Source organism: Cibotium barometz, chromosome 26, assembly GCF_041138505.1.
Source record: "Cibotium barometz isolate CiBa-2024 chromosome 26, ASM4113850v1, whole genome shotgun sequence".
NCBI classification, from domain to species: Eukaryota; Viridiplantae; Streptophyta; class Polypodiopsida; order Cyatheales; family Cibotiaceae; genus Cibotium; species Cibotium barometz.
This window is the reverse complement of record NC_141071.1, coordinates 10,666,467-10,683,983: the sequence shown is the minus strand read 5'-3', so window position 1 is coordinate 10,683,983 and position 17,517 is coordinate 10,666,467. Positions and strand designations below refer to the sequence as shown.

The 17,517-nt window shown below is 44.4% G+C and overlaps 1 protein-coding gene across 1 annotated transcript in view; it reads left to right on the top strand.

The window, feature by feature from the left end:
* Nucleotides 1–419: 419 nt before the first annotated feature.
* Nucleotides 420–17,517, top strand: part of BOB1 (HSP20-like chaperones superfamily protein) — a 280,817-nt gene continuing 263,719 nt past the window's right edge. Inside the window, exons 1-3 of the mRNA XM_086820239.1 lie at nucleotides 420–1,022; nucleotides 14,645–14,817; nucleotides 15,759–15,807. Of these exons, the coding sequence (XP_086676365.1) occupies nucleotides 521–1,022; nucleotides 14,645–14,817; nucleotides 15,759–15,807 (724 nt within the window). The 5' untranslated portion in view covers nucleotides 420–520. The remainder of the gene's footprint in view (nucleotides 1,023–14,644; nucleotides 14,818–15,758; nucleotides 15,808–17,517) is intronic.

Below are 17,517 nucleotides of genomic sequence, written 5' to 3'. Positions count from 1 at the left end.
TAGTTTTGCGGAGAAACAGGGTGCGTCCGCCCCACGTGCCATGCCGGCTCTTGCACGTCAGTGGTCTTGTCCACCATAATTGGCAGGGGTGGCATTGACGCTGTGCCTGTGGAGCCAGGTTTCAGAATCCGAGGCATATCTACGTCCCCCATCTTGCTTTCTGACGGCTCGTTGTCGGCATTATCAAACAGGGGGAGCGCCTTTCAGCCTCCCCCACGATGAACTGTGCAAAGAGAGAATGTGACTAAGAGGTTCAGTTTGGTTGGAGCCACCGAGGTAGGAGAGCCCCTAGTTAGAGCAGTTTGTACACGAACGCTCTGTCTCCCATGACCAAAAATTTTAAGAAGTCCCCCCAAAGAAATCAGCCGTTCTTTTTTTGGGGGTTTTTAAATCCTCACAAATTTTTGAACCCCTAAGATATTACCTCTATAAATGCGTGCGTCTAGGTTTTCTTGGTAGTGAAGGCAAAGCGCAGATTTCTGTTTGATCGGTTTGTATCGCTGCTTACTCTTCTTCCGCCATGGCGATCATCTCCGAATACGAAGAAGAACCGGACACCAGCAAGAAGCCACGCTTGGATGATCCCCCTCCTGCCTCCCCCGTCAAGGGCCCCTTCGATGAGCCCCTAGATCGCCTTCTGCAGCAGCACGGCAACCAGCCCTTCAGCCTGCTCGAAACCCTAGCAGAGTTTCTTCTGCGCCGCTCCGACGCCCTTGTCCGCGACAATGCGCTAGAGTCGCGCGTCGCGCAGATCTTCGCCGCTGCCAAAACAGCCCTTTCGCAGCAGGTAGAGGCCCAGGTTAAAGAAGAAGCCAAGAAGAACAAGGACAAGGAGGAGAAGAAAATTGCAGATGAAGCCCCCAGCAAGGTTCCAGAGGCCAAAATGGAACAGGTAAAGACGGAAAATACAGTAGGTTCTGTTGCTTCCTCCCAGGCAACAGAACAACCGAAAGTAGAGGTTCCACCAATGACAGAAGAGACCAAAGAAGAAGACGGCGGCGAAGACGATGCAAAAGGCCTCAGTAAGTCACAAAAATGCACTAGGGTTTTGGATTCAGGGATGGGGACGTTTATTTTTCTGAGGACTTTGTGTTAGTGAAAAATTGGAGGTTTAAGTGCGGACTTAGGGGTATTCTTTCATCGCAAAAAGATAGAGGTTTTAGGTTCAAATATTCTTCGTTCAATGTCTTCACGATGTAGCCCTTTATCAGAGAAAAGATTGATATCATGTGATCGCCTCGTAGAGATATCACTTATTAATTTCTTTAATAGTTGCTTTTGCACCTATCTTGCTGTTCAAGCTAATTTAGTAATCCTGTATGTGAAATATACAAACGTGCACACACGCATATGTGTATACAAACATGTTTATTTATGCGCGACCGCGTGTGTGCACTACCACACTATTACATAAGCATGGGTGCCCTTCCTACCTGACTATGTAGCCATCTCCCCCCACTTAGCCTGCCCGTACTTTTATGAGAGAGAGAGAGAGAGAGAGAGAGAGAGAGAGAGAGAGAGAGAGAGAGAGAGATTATTAATGCTAGTGTCAGACTAAACATTGAAACATAAGCATGGAAATGAGCCATAGGAAATAGTTTCTGAGCCCGTAATGAGGGCAAGTGAAACCAGTGGGGCTTATCATGTGTGTCATCCTCTTCAATGACATCATATATGGAGGCATTCTTTATTCCCGGGGGGGGGGGGGGGGGGTGCACGCGGCATTGGAGTATATCGGACATCGTGGATCTAGAGCTATTGAGAGGATGGGCATGATCTCAAAGGGCGGGTCGATTGGATTTGCACAAGGATTGTGCAAGTTCTCTTGTGCTCCAAGCTAGCCCTTCCGATGATGACGAGCTCTAGTATCTTCTCTACCTTGGGTGTGCAGAGTCTTTGGTTTTGTCTACTTTGGAGGATTGTGGTGGATGCTTTTGTGGTCTTGGCTTTCTTTGATTGTGGCCATAGTAGTCTGCCTTTGTGATGACTAAGTTCTAGTAAGTATAATCCTAGACATCTTTGATCTCTATAATGGATTACTTGTGACAAAGGCTTGAATCCTCCTTCAAGAGACATTGGAAGCATCCTCGTATCTTGAGTAAACTGGGCATCTAATCATGTAGTTTTTGACTCCGTGCCCTTGTTGGTTCCGTGATGCCCTCCGCTCTTTTTGTTTCAATGCGAAGGTGCTGTGACCATAGTAGCAATGAAACACATGAAAGAAACTTAGAAACGGTTCAGAAACGTTTCCTTCATAGGAAACACGTTTCTTTCAAATTTTTAAAATAATATCTTTGTCTTAAATTTCAATGAATGAAATGTGCGCACACTTTTCGATAAGCGTTTCTATGTTTCTGTTTTCAGCTCTTCTTTAGTATCAACATGGAATTGTTATATTCTAGTGACAAGTGTGTCATTGTGTACTATGTTACATGTAAGCTGGTCTTTTTTTTTTGATTCATTGATCTTTTTACTTATTTTAACATTATATATTTGAATTATTTTACATGAAAAAACTTGTAGTTAGGAAACTTGTGGGAAACTTTGGTGGCTTGATTTTATGTTAAGGAAATGCGTTTCAAACCACCCCTTGACTTACTATGGATGTGATGACACACTCACATTGCCAATCCTCATGGTGTGGGACATGTTTTTATGCCATGGAGATAGTTGGCCCTCTCAATGAATCCATCCCTAGTGACCCTCATGAAATGCTTTGTGCATAATTGAAGCTCAAGGATGAGCTTAGTTGAGGATGCTTATGTCTTGTCTATGTGAAGCCAGGTCAAATGTAACTTATGTCTTGTCTATGTGAAGCCAGGTCAAATGTAACTATTTGGCCCTCCTAGCTCTTTTCACAAGATGGAATCCATGCTCGACACTAGACATGTAGATAAAAGCATGGGAACAAGGACCATGAAGTTTTCATATGGAAAAGCACTAGCCTTGGTCAAAAAGTAGAGAAAAGTAAAAAGTCAAATTGTGTTGACCAAGAGCTGAGGGTACCATTGGAATTTGGAGAAAGGACACTGAGCTAGACCAAAAAGCTAAAAGCAGCTCCAAGGTCAAAAAGCAAGGCTCTGAAGTTAGAAAAGCAAAGTTAAAGAACTTTGACAAAAGTGAGTAATATTTTATTATAAAGTGAAAAGCAAAGGGAAAAAGGCAAAAGCATAAGCTTGGATAAGCTTTTGGCAAAAAGCAGAGCTCTCTTTAAGTATAAAAAGACTTGAACCTTTCTTGTAGCATCATGAAGAAGATCGTGGAGTGTGTGGGGATCATTATGATCATGTGACATGGAGAGCTTCTTCTTCGCCATTAACACCTCCAACTTGCTTTTTGGATGTACGGTCAACCCTAGACTTGTATGGGCATATGCATGGGTGATACGGATGCGTGTATGGAGCGTACGGACATGTACGAAACTATACGGACATAAATTTCAGAAATCTTAAAATTGCTTTTTGGAGGTTTTTAACGCCCAAAAATCATTAAGATACGATTTATATCAACTTTCTTGCCAGAAAGAGCTTTTCCATGGTTTTCTTCATCAACAAGGCTTAAGGAGCCATGGAATAACTCATGGGATGAGCGAGTGATTCTTGGACATGGAGCTTGGACATGAACATGGAATTGGAACATAGAGCTTGGACATGGAACTTGGACACGGAGCTTGGACTTGAACATGGAACTTGGATATAGAGCTTGGACATGGAACATAGAGTTCTTGGACTTGGGTTTGGACTTGGACTTGCACTTGGACTTGGACTTGGATTTGCATTTGGATTTGGACTTGGATTCGGATTTGGACTTGGACTCATGGGATGAGCGAGTGATTCTTGGACATGGAGCTTGGACATGAACATGGAATTGGAACATAGAGCTTGGACATGGAGCTTGGACATGAACATGGAACTTGGATATGGAGCTTGGACATGGAACATAGAGCTTAGACATGGAGCCTGGACTTGGATTTGGATTTGGACTTGGACTTGGACTTGGACTTGGATTCGGACTTGGATTCGGACTTGGACTTGGACTTGGACTTGGACTTGCATTGGATCTAGGGTGTTAAATCTGGTACTAGCCCAGTGAGAGATTCTTGTGGGTCATCCTCGTGGTGTGCTCGGCATCAGAGTTCTTGTGTCTTGACATCGATATTGACTTGGATATCCTACATTGGCATATCTATTTGTTTTGTATTCATTGATTGTATTGAACTTGGCTAGCGTGCCTGTGGATTGTTCCTGAATAAATGCCTAAAAGGAAGCGGAGCTTGTTTTCCGCTCAATGTGGTGTATTGTGCAAGATCCCCATTCCCTTTTCTCTCTCCCCTCTCTCTTTATATCTTTATCTCTTACACACGTGGTTGAGTCTATCATGGCAGGCTCTGTTGGGCTTACATCAAATGTAGGCGGATGATGCAGTCGATGTCTTGTTGTGAGAGATCAAGAGAGGGATTCAACCTAAACTCAAAAGAGAGGGAGGTGATCCATTCGAAGGCCATGTAACTCAAACCAACTGGTAGTATGTGCATATCAAGAATTGCTATTATCCTCATGTGTCAATTGTGTAGAGGAGAATTCCCATGCCAACTACAAGAAGCTATCTCTATGCATTGTGTAGACGTGATGATGTATGCATGTGATGGTTTGAAACATGGCATTGATGAGCAAGGGGGTTGATCCGAACAAGACCAAAATAATAGCATGTGACACTAAGGGCTTACTCTTGGTCATGCTTGAAAGCATCGTAACCTGCAATCTCTCCTCTCTCCTCGAGTTCTCCATTCTAAAGTTAGCCTTTAGAAAGAAGCTTCATACATCATTGCCTTGCGAACCAAAGTATCAACTAGCCAATATTTTGTCAAAAACGAGGGATGCAATGGAAGTCTTAGACATAGATTAATGCTAAGCACATGAGAGATTAGTGGTAATCTGATATATCTTGCTTACACAGTGAAAACAATAGATGAAACCCGAATTTGTTGTCTATTGCAAAACAATGAACATGCTATATTTACAATTGATGATCTTGCATCTTGACTTAGATCTCACTTATGCATATCTATCTATTGGTGCATACAAAAGGTTATTGGTTGTCCTCCACTTGTGCATGCTCTAATGCAAGTGAGGGCTACTCGGTCTTGCGGATTCATAGCTTCTTTTGTGACTCTTTGCTTCGGGTTTGGGTGTTGGCAACTCAAGCAATGAATTATATTTTTGAATCTCCTCGTCTGCAATAGGTAGAAGCTCCTCTTGCCTTGGAAGTTTTTTCACTTGAATCGACGCTTTTGTATTGGGTTGCCCCTCAACTCTAGGTGACTCCACTTTGGTCCTTGCATCACGCTCTCTGCCACCATCTTGGTGGTTTGGGTGTTCTGTTGCTCTTCTTGAAACCTTGTTGTATGTTCTTCTAGTTGCGATTTGTACTAGTTTGTTTTTTTCTCCGTATTGCCCAAGGTATTGAGCTAATTTTAGCTAGGTGTTCATGATGGTATTGCTCTTACTGGATGTCCCACCCTTGAAGATACCTCTCTATCATGTCTCTAAGGCTCTCCGTTGGTGTTTGTGTGGTTGAAGTATCTTGAAGAAGATTCTGGCGATCTAGACTCGCCCTAACTACATGTAAACTATTGCATACATGCAAGACCTATGCATAGAACTCTAACATTCATGTGCAAAAATGATTGTGGATGCAAAAATACAAAAACACAAATCCTAAATCTGTTGCATGTACAAATGCTACCTAGGATTGACCTAGACGCTTTGATACCACTTGTCACGTGCACACTCTCGAGTGTGACGTGGACATGCTTCTACCTAGTGGCCAACTTAAAGGTCGAGTATGTGGTCGGATTTGTGTGTTTGTAAGGGCTATTGTGCCAAATCTTGGTAATATTGTCTCGTCGCCCAATGAGTAGCCCAATGTGGACATAGTTATTGGGTTATTGTGTGAACACACCTAGTTGGACATTATTCTTACGTTTGGTAGATTTGGTAGCCAACTCACCAACATTAGACACTATAAATAGGAGTCTAGGCTTTAGCCATATTCTTTCACTGATCTTCATTGAGGTGTTGAGAGCTTAGGAGTATGCTACCAATGAGTATCTCTATTTAGCATTGTACATATTTCATGTTAGTAATACATGATAGATTAGGTCATCTTTCTCTATTGTGTATTGGTTAAAGTCTCTGAGTAGGTGCTCATTGCAATCAATCAATTTATAAACATGCTTCCGCAACACCCATGATACATTAGTATCATAGCATCGGGTTTGGCAATTGAAAGTCTGCAATTTCTTTCTTTCATAAGGGTGTGGAGATCCATCGCGAAGAACCCCATCACATCCACGTTTTCACTCAGGTTTGTGTTTTTTTCATGGAGGTTGTGCTTTGCGAATTTTGTACCAGCTAGCCCTTGTGTGTGCAAGGGGTGTTTAGCTATAAGGCAAGAAAGAGGTCCAAATGCACCAAGTAGAAGGTGGAAAAAGCAAGTAAGAAAGGCGGCGTTCTGATGCTTCAAATGCAGCTAAACAAGAGTGGAAGAAGGTGCATCAGGGGGGTACGGTTGTGGGCACTCAAAGGCCAAATGTGGGAGATTACAAGGGTGGCCAGATTTAGACAAAATGCAACCTATGCAGGCTATAAAACAACACACAATAAGCGTCTAGATTTGGCGGAAGGGTGCCCCCAAGGAGGTGCTAGAGGCGAGTCAATTCTTACACAGAGGGGGCAGATAGGGCAGTGTTTTATACTTCTGGATATACGTGGCTTTCTTGCCTGAGCCAATTGGCTACACCCACCTTTCCTCCATTGCGTAAGGATGAAACCTTCGCATAGTCCTTGACCACAAAGGTGTGTTTTTTTCCTTCAAGTACATATTCGGCATCAACAGAACATGGAGTTTTGGGAGATGTCAGAGAGGTCTTTGGTTTACCGGGAGAAAGGACGGTCCATCAACCGCTATCTGTACAAGAGCATCATGGCATCACATGAGATAGAGGGGAATAAGGAGATTATCGAGATGTTGGAGAACAAGTTAGCAGGTTGCTAACAAGAGATCCAAGTAAGAAAGGCAACACATTCAGTGGTAAGTCCATCCATAGATGAAGTTGAACAAGAGGGAGTGTCCAAGGATGCCAGAAAGCTTTCAAGAGGAAGTGGTATCGATGACAGAGTCCCCAAAAGGAGAAGATTATGGAGGATGAGCCCATGGAGTAGACACTGTTAGGCTTGGAGGTGATGTAGACAAATAGAGAACAACCCATCGCATAGTCCATTCCAGTATCTGATCTCAAAGAGGAGTCATCAAGTGAACTTTAGATTTTTCTCTCCAAATCCATTGCGGAGGAGGATGCGATGAGCGATTCCATAGTGGTGTCTATCATGGTAGTTGAACATCTAGAGGGGGAGGGGCTCGTTCTAGTTCTCGCGGTTCTCGAGGAGACTGTTGGAATATATATCATCTCGAGAGGGTGTACATGTACCTTTTCATGTTTGTACTGGTCATTTTATGAGACCTTGCATTGGCATAGTTAACAAATATTATTTAGGCATTTTCTACCGTTTTTGAGGCATTTTATAGCATTTTTATGCTACATACTAGCTGTCGGCTTGCTACAGCTGGCCGACCTTCTCATAGGAGGGGTATATGAGGGCACACACCCTTCCTGTTAGTTTTCATCTCATTCTTGCATATCTGCTGGAGGTCATTGGTAGTTGCAATAGTCTCTTATGCTTGTAAGCACCTATGGGCTTCCTTCGTGCTTTCATGGTATCAGAACCAAATGCTGATCTACAGGTAAGAAACTGTTGCGTTTTTCTGATTGGAGCAGAGGCTTCATTATTGTGCTCCGTTTTCTGCATCTGTACTGCTGCGTTTTGCTGTTGGAGGCTAAAGCTCACTTCTAGGTGCTGAGGACAGGTTCTTGAGAGATTAACTTTCTCTATTTTTCTTTTCTCACAGCTTGAAGCTATTTGCTGTTTTTTTAACAGCCCTCTTGCTTCAGAGAAGGTTTCTTGTTAGAGGACATGGCTTCAGGAGATTTCTCTAATGTTGCTCCTTCTTCTGTTGATACTCCAGCACCATCACAGCGTGGATCCCCTGCTCCCGCTCCACATGTGGTTCCTCTTCCCAATCTTTCTTCTTTAAGTTTCTCTCATCCAGGTCTTGCTCCCACCCCTACCCATATACCATCCTACATTTGCCCAAGTCAGTGACTCCATGAAGCTTATAATAACCAACTATCATACATGGTCTTTCTACACTCAGTTATTGTTGGAAGAAGTTGGTGTGTGGATGGCTATCTCCATACCTCACTTGAAGGACCCTGCTTTGAGAAGCATATTGGATGCTCGGGCTCGTCTTATCATCATCCATTGCATGACTCCATCTATATAGGCATAGTTTGTCTCTATCCGGAGTAATGCTCATCAGATGTGGACGGAGATCCAGAGGAGGTATGAGAGAGTTGCGACAGTGAAGATTGCCAGTCAGATTTGGAGAAGCTTACAATCAATGAGTCAGATAACTTGATTGAAAAGATTGGAGAGTTCACCTGTATCAAGCTGTAGCTTGAGGAGTACGGGAGCACCATCAACAATCCCATCCATAAACTTTTTTGTAAATTGCTTGCTTCCTTTGATTCTTTTAGGGATAAAATTATTTCCATGATCCTCTCTCCCCTTTTGAGGAAGTCATGAGTTATCTCCACGACAAGTGCATGCTTCGTAGAGAAGGCAAGTCGGAGTTTGCTTTTGTTGCCTCTGACAAGGGCAAAGGCAAAGGCGGAAGAGGGAACTCCAACAACAACAACAACAACAACAACAACAAAAACAAAGGCAAAGGCAAGGGTAAACAGGGTTCAAAGAAGTGCAAGGACAAGCAATGAATGTGATTATTGTGGCAGGATAGGTCATATTGAGGCTCGATGCTTTGCTCGTCGTGAGGACTCTCGAGTAACCAAAGCCAAGTGTAAAGCCCAAGATGCTTCTAAAGCATCTGACAAGGACAACACCAAAGATAAGGGAAAAGACAAAGTTTCAGAGGAGGGATCTGCCAAAGTTGCATACATGGCAGTCACAGATTCATCCACTTCTTCACAGGATTCACTCCTCGTGATCGTAGATGTGACTTCTCTAGAAGAAGTCAGTGACATCTGAAGTGGTGGAATGGTTTGGTGATAGTGGTGCTTTTGTCCATAGGACCAATTAGACCCATATTGTCACGTGCATCCCACACTTGGATGCCACGTCGACATTTCTGTACAGAAGGTGCAAGACCTGGGATGGTGAACTGGTCCCATGTGAGCCCAGTCCGGGACGAGTCAGCCAGGGATCCATCTTAGTCATCCGAGGTCAGGTGTGCATTGTCCTGCACATGAGTCCAAGGTCAGGTGTGCACTGTCCTGCACATGAAATAGTGCCAGTCCGCGCTGTGAGTCTCCCTCTAGAATGATGTCAGTGATTCTGTGTATCTGGTATGGTACCGGATGCCAGATCACTGAGTAGTTAGTGTTTAGAACAAGGGGCCAGCCCATAGGGCTACCCAAGATCTTAGTGTGGGCATGGGAATGGTGTGGAACCACCCCCATGAGGGCCAGGAAGGCCCAGGCTGAACCCACCAGCCATGAAGGGGCTGTAGGACAGCCCTAGGGCAAGCAAAAGGTAGATTCCAAGAGTTTACAGCCTTTGCATGGCTGTAGGGCAGGTATGGGGGAGCCCATACAGGCTGCCCAACCCTTGGAATGTGGGCAAAGGCTGTGCCCAGCCCTCTGGAAGCAAGCGCATCATGCCCAGCCTTTTAGGAAAAAAACGCAGCATTTTCAGCATTTTATGCTGAATTTCCAATCGTGGGAGAATTTATTGCTGGCCGCCTGCAATAGTACTGGCCGACTGTTGTAGTACTGGCCGACTGCTGTAGTTGGGCTAGTATAAAAGGGAGAGCCCATGTTCCCATTCATTTATCTCATTCTCCACCAAGAGCTCAAGCATAAGAGGCTAGACAAAGCCAAGAGGGTGCTAAGCAAAGAGGTGAAGGATTCAGGTCAAGGGTAGGGTATTCCCAGCCAAGAAAAGGTCCAAGATTGCTGTATTTTCTTTCAAATTTCTCATCATTCTAATAAAGCAAATACACCATCCGTGGTGGGGGCCCTACAGAGGGTAATTGGGACCCAATACTGTGTCCTCTCCATCTCTCTCTCTCTCTATTTTCTGCACTTCTCCTTTCAGTGTGTGCGTTAATATCCGTCGCGAAAAGAGTGCTGATTTCTGAGTATTGAAGTCACCGATTCCTCTCCGAAGCTTTTGCATATTACAAAAAGGTACTCAGTCCACAGCCCTAGGCTGCCTTGAAGAAAAGGTGATAAGCACCCAAAAGTCTAGTCCCTACTTGGACCCTAATGATCCACCCCATAAAGGAATGAATGAATCAAACTATGAGCACACTTTGCTATTTATAGGGTTCTTGGACACTTGGTATACTGGCCGACTGTTGGTCGGCCAGTCAAATATGCATTAAATGCTCTTCAGTGCTCAACAGTCGGCCAGTCAAATATGCATTAAATGCTCTTCAGTGCTGCCCGATTGGATCTCTTCCCTTGTTATGATGCGCTTGCAGCAGCTGCCCTGTCCTCTGGTTCAGCCGACCACCTTTGTGAGCAGCCGACAGCCTTCGTCTCTTCTAACGCACTGACAGGACATGCTCTTCATGCCCTCCAGGCCTTGCTCCAAGTCCACATTGTCCACTTCTGTATCTTGTGCTCCAAATCCCTAGCTCTAATGGTCTTTTTTTGGTTACCTTTGCCGGAGAGTCTCTGAGAATGTCCATGGCATCTTCATGCACATGACACATATCCTGGAGGACTACCAAACTCTCTCTTCTTCATTTTGTATTGGTGGCGATAACTACTCGCTTGCTGTCACCGATGTTGGTAATGTTTCTGTGGGCTTGTCTGCCACCTTACATGATGTTTTGTATGTACCACAGATTTCCAAAAATCTATTTTTAGTGTACAAAGCTTCTCAGAAGGGACTTGTTGTGTACTTTGATGATGAGGTCATGGAAGTGATCCACAGGAAGACTCTCGATTGTTGCCAATAGAGTCCACGATGGGAGTCTCTACAAGATCACCAACTTTTCTTCCCATATCCGTCGCATTCATCAACTTTTCTCCCCCTTGATGACTTTGGTTTTTGAGGCACATACTTCTATGTGGCATTCTCGCTTCGGTCATGTACCCATTGCTGCCGTACAAAAGTCTCATTCTCAGCAGGTTGTCAGCGAACTACCTCAGCTCAGGTCTCTTTCACACATTTGCTAATCTTGCGTGATGGGCAAGCATCATCGAGATGCATTTCCAAAGGAGGCCACTCATCGAGCAACCCGAAGACTGGAGCTTACACACGCAGATCTTGCAAGACCTATGGAGGTTGAGTCTCTTGGAGGGGCTTGATATTTTCTCCTTCTTGTGGATGATGTCACTCGCAAAGTCTGGATATGTTTTTTGGCTCGCAAGTTAGATGCTTTTGCCAGTTTCAGGACTTGGATCGCGATGGTGGAAAATCACTATGGGGGTAGAGTTTCATTCTTGCAGACTGATAATGGTGGCGAGTTTGTACCGCTTGATGACTTGCTTGCTTCAAAGGGCATTCACCGACAAACTACAGTTCCTTACACTTCTCAGCAAAATGGAGTTGTGGAACGGAAGAACCGGACCATCAAAGAGATGGCTCGTGCTTTGTTGCATCATGGAGGTCTCTCCCTCGTACTTTCTGGGGTGAAGCCCTCCTACTTTCCGGGGTGAAGTTGTGGCTACCTTAGTTTATCTCATTAATCGCGCTCTCACAAAAGCTGTTGAGGGAATGACTCCGGAGAAGGCTTTTACAGGATACAAACCTTCTGTTTCTCATCTACGTGTTTTCGATTGTGTTGCTTATGTGCATGTCCTAGATCAGAAGAGGACCACACTCGCACCGAAGGCAAAGAGGATGATCTTCATAGGCTATAGTCTGAGATCCAAAGGGTATCGCTTTTGGGATCCGGAGGTTGATGACATCATCATTTATCGTGATGTTCGGTTTGATGAGAGCGAGTTCGGCACTCCACTTGATGCATCTTCTGACTTTCTGGATGATCTGTTCCCAACATATGTTAATGATCTTATACCTCTTCCACGTCCAGCTCTTTCTTCTTCTCCACCTCCTGCTCCCCTTGTTGCAACCATGGTGCCAACTGCTTGTTTACAGCCACCCATTCCTGTTGCACTAGCTTTTGCATCTCCCAGCCCCTCTACGAGTCGTGCTTTGACTCCGGGATCACCCTCACCATTGCTTACTTTATCGCCTCTCCTAGCAGCACCCAGCAGCATCGGATGAGTCCTCTACTGCGGTTGGATCTTCTTCTTCACGCTTTGAGAGGAAGGTTGCCCTACCTCGGTGGGTTTAGCAACTCTTTAAAGGATTTTGGTCTCACTGATGCACAACTCCATAACGAGATCTCTACCACCACCCCTGGACCTCGCCGTTCATCTCGCGTTTCCACATCTCATCACACAACGAATCATGCTCTCATGAGCTCTCTCCAGGAGATCCATGAGGCTGAGAGTCCAGAGGAGGCTTTCACAGTTGCAGTGGCGGCAAGCCATGGAAGTAGAGATGGCCTCTATTGAGAGGAATCACACTTGGTTTTTGGTGCCACTGCCTTTACATTGTCGTATGATTGGGGTGTGAAATGGATTTTCAAAGTCAAGTTTCATGCAGATGGTACTTTGGACAAGTACAAAGCCCACCTTGTTGCTCGAGGATATGCTCAGAAGGTAGGCGAAGACTTTGATGAGACATTTGCTCCTACAGCTAGGTATACCACCATTAGGATTGTTTTGGCTCTGGTTGCACACCTTAGAAGGCTTGTGTTCCAGTTGGATGTCAAATCCGCTTTTCTGAATGGAGATTTAGAGGAGGAAGTTTATGTTGAGCAGCCTCCTGGTTTTGTGATTCAGGGATAGGACACCCATATCTTCTAAAGAAGGCTCTTTATGGTCTCAAACAGACACCCCGTGCTTGGTATAGAAGATTGATGCCTTCTTGTTATCTCTTGGATTTGAGAGGGCATATGTAGACAACATCCTCTATGTACTTCTTTCTGATGGGGATATTTGTGTTATTGTTTTGGTACACAGGTTTAGTCCAAGCTTTCAGAGACATTTGAGATGACTGATCTTGGCCTTCTTCATTATTTTATTGAGTTGGAGATTTGGCAGAAAAATGATTGTATCTTCATTTCTTAGCAGAAGTATGTGAAGAAGCTGCTCTAGTAGCACCAGCTTCCGTATCTGGCTCTCTATCCTTGCCCTTCAAGGAAATATCCTTGGGAATGAGCATGCACATGTCTTGCACATGAGATCCCCCTTGGCTAAACTTGATGACGGGATTCCAACTTCTGTTCTTAGATGATTGTCATCATCCCTTTGTCTTCTGTTGGACTCCCAAACCTGTCATCCTTCCCTTCTTGGCAACCTTTTCATTGAAAACCGTGCCCGGTCCACTCAAAATCTGATGAAGATCTAGGCATTTGTTCCATCTTGTCCTCTATCCCTTCATGCCCTACCCTTGAACACTTTCTGTGGTCTTCTGTTCGTGAGTATTGAGTCTGGCACTGTCACTCCATCCTCCATTGTAACCATTGCCTGGACCATGGACAAGCAAGAATGAGGGTGGTGATGGGGGAAATGAGGTGGAAAACAGCAGAAAGGGGCGGAGATGAGCATAGGAGGCAGTAAATGGGAAGGGCTCCCAGTCGGGAGAGGAGGAGGTAGAGGCTTGTGTGAACGGGGAGGCAGCAAGGCGGGGGGCGTGAGGAGGATGGAGAAGGTGGGCCGGGCTTTTTTTGGGGGGGGGGTGTGGTAGTACGAAGACAAAGGGCAGCAGCAGGGGTCAAGGGTGGGGGAGAAGGTGAGGTGTGTGTGCACAGGCTGGGGGCGGCAGCACAAGGCTGGGGGCAGCAGGAGGAGGTGAGGGTGAGGAGATTGTGGGTGGTGGAGGATAGCGCGGAGGGGGGGGAAGCAATGGCTCAGGAGGGCAGGTGGGACAGTGGGTGGAGGATAGCGCGAAGGGGGGGAAGCGATGGCTCAGGAGGGCAGGTGGGGAGCTCCAGCTCTTGTGGTCAACAGTCCTCTTGTGGACGGCTGGGTCTGTGGGTTTTATTTGCTTTAGGGATGGGAGCGATGGTATGTGTGGTCCAAGAGGAGGGAAAACTGTCACACAAGGCATTGTTAAAGATCTGTGCATGCTATTGGACGAATCTTGCAGTTCAAGGCTCAAGCTAGCTAGAAAGCTTCTAGGCCGGTTATTATCCTTGCAACATCCCTGACGAGCGGGCCCCATCTTGACGGAGAGTATTCTATAATCAGCCTTATAATATCTTTAAGGTCTCTAGTTCATAAGAAGAGAGGTCTAGGGCAAGTTGTTCACTTGACATTTTACAGTGTTCTAGATAATGACTCATAAGTCCTTTGTTTCATGTAGTTATCATTTTGTCTGGTTTATCCTTATTACTTTCTTCGACTTTTTCATCAAGATTTCATCGTCCAAAGAAAATATCAGTTTTAATATTTCTGAAATTACTGTGATTTTTCTCTTGGCAGAGCCAAACACTGGAAATGGTGCAGATCTTGAGAAATACTCTTGGACACAAACGCTATCAGAAGCTACTGTACAAATTCCATTGCCTCCTGGAACAAAGTCCCGATCAATTACTTGCGAGATCAAGAAAAAACACTTGACAGCAGGCCTGAAAGGACAGCCACCGGTTCTGAAGGTATGTGCTACACTGTTCAGTGTTTTTTGCTAGAGTCATAATCATCTCTGCTTGGCTGCTGCCTTATTGAATAGTGGTACAAAAAAAGTTCATCAATACAATGAATTTGCAAAGGAAATGGCTGTCGTGTATCAGGTTTGTAGATTTTGTTTGGTATCACACCCTCATGGCACAGCGGTCTATGCATTGATATGGCAACATTTCGCTCATGAATTGATGTCACATTATCCTTTGTTGGAGATTTAATATTATGGCTTCCTGCTCAAGCTTAGTCCAACTTTATATAATATGTCTAATTTGGGGTCAGTGGTGCTTCTGTAGCCATCTGCCTGTTGTGAGGTTCCATACTGTTGCTGTGAGTTCATTGATCATAGAGGCGTGCCCATCCCTATATGTGCTTGTACTTCCATTTGTCTATACTATTGTCATGGGAAACGGTGTTTCTCTTTTTCCCGGTTAGAGATCCTGCAAATCACTGTCAGTTTCCAAGCTCAATCCACTGGGAGAAGGGAAATGCTAGGGTTCGCCCATAGGCAATGAAGGACCTTGGTGTCCATTGGCTGAGGGGAAACAACGTTTTTTTTTTCTGGGAAGGGGAAACAACGATTCTTGAGCATGGCAGTGGAGAAATGCCATTTCACAACACCAACTTGTGGGAAATTCATCTTGGGTGGACAGCAAAGAAAGAGGGATCGGGGAAACAACATATGGGAAACACACCTTTGGTAAGGACAGCAAAGAACCTATGTAAAAATGCTAAAAAACAGATGTCAACTTGAAACTTCACGGCGCATCTCCTTGATAGTTGTATGATGTTTCACTTTTGATCCAATTGTATGGAATTATTTGGTGTATTCATCCACGAAATGTTTTCAAGAACATGCCATTTTTTTGGGCCACCAAGTTCTTATTTTTATTAGTTTATCTTTTCATGTATGCAGGGTGAATTGTATGCACCGGTGATAACAGATGATTGCTTTTGGAGCTTAGGTATGTGAGATGATATTGTAGAAAACATAATTTTTAGCTAGCTTTCTAATGTTTGTTGTGTATGGAGCACTGCAAAGTAGTAGAACGTATTGATGAGCACAGATGCTAAGTTCTTTGGACTATACGATTTTAACTCAAAGAGGGCTATTGCTTTTTTGGGTCACTGCTGAGAGAAATAAGACATGCTATATGCAATCAATTTTGCAAAAGCTCTAGGCTACAACCATGCCCATTGCCCCATCATACTTGGATGCCCATGGGTTGTCCACAACTCCATGGTCCTTCTTTTGGGCATTGTTAGTCACCATTAAAACTCAATGGTTGTCACGCATGCTGTGACACATTTGGTTGGGACTTGGACAAGTACTTGCACTTCACTTGGCTGTCCCAGACATTCGAACATAGGTCTAATAAGTGTCGAGCAGGCCTTGTACAAACATTAAACCTTGCAAAAAGGGTTACATTGACCTTGTGCCACATGCACGACATGACTCCACCCTAATGACCTAGATGGTGCCTAACAACTTGTCCTTGGACTACGGGCTCTTGGTCCATCAAAAAGGTGTCCTAAGTGTACTGACTATGCAATGCGCACATTGTGAGATATATAGTAGTGACCATGTGAACTAGGGACACCGGAGCACTTTTTACCTTTACACTGAAGGGTTTGTTCCCCCCACGTGTGAACACACTCTTTCATAGTGTGTAAAATGACTTATTCACTCACTCACTTTTGTACTTGCACCCTTATCTCATTATCATGTCATCATGTAGTTTCACTCTCTCTCCTTCTGTACTTTTCATACTTCATTGCTAACCCTAGACCTAACAGTGGTATCTGCCACCCTTGGGCACTTGCCTTTGCCCACCATTTTGTTGCAATTTCGGGTTTTTGTTCATTTTAGTGTTTCTTGCACAGATTCAACATATTAGGGTTTCAATACAGCTACTATAGTACCCGTACACCATCAAATTAGGCTTTGTGCTTGTGTCTGTACAACCTACCATACAGGATGTGCCTCTGACCATACAGCTATTGTACCTATATGTTACTGTCCATACACCCTCCTGTTCTACCTGTACCTGATGCACTCGACTGTATCTAAACGTACTTGATTATTCTTGCAGACGTACCTTCACTGAATTATACTCTCTCATAAATGTGTGTACTCACAGTACCTTCGTATACTCACAGTACCTGAAGAAGCGTTTTTTTAGCACTTAGATTAGAGTTTTGACATAGATTGGGGCTTTTCACAAAATTTAAGAGAATCTGCAAAATTGGAGCTCTTGCACATTTGGAAATTCGGGGCTTTTGCATAGATCAGCCTTATGCATCAAAAGTGGGCCTTTTGCATAAAATATTTGGGGTAAAATTCTATCAATTTCTTACAGGTATTTAGTCTCTGGTGTATATTCAGCTCTTGTAGAGAGCTTGGGCATCATTACTTGCAGAGGACTTTAGTGCATTCTGTTATCATTTTGTGTATCTGATATTTTGCATAAGCAATGGTTGAGCAAGGACATAATGTATTTGGTGTATTGGCACATGAAGATAAACTTGAGGGGAGTAATTACTCTCTGTGGAGCTTCATGATGTAGCCAGAGGCATGTGGGGCCTTGTGAATGGAGAGGACACCCATCCTCCTACTATTCAGCCAGGCACTCCCACAAGGGGGTGGTGGTAGAGGTGCCCCACAAGAGAGCAAC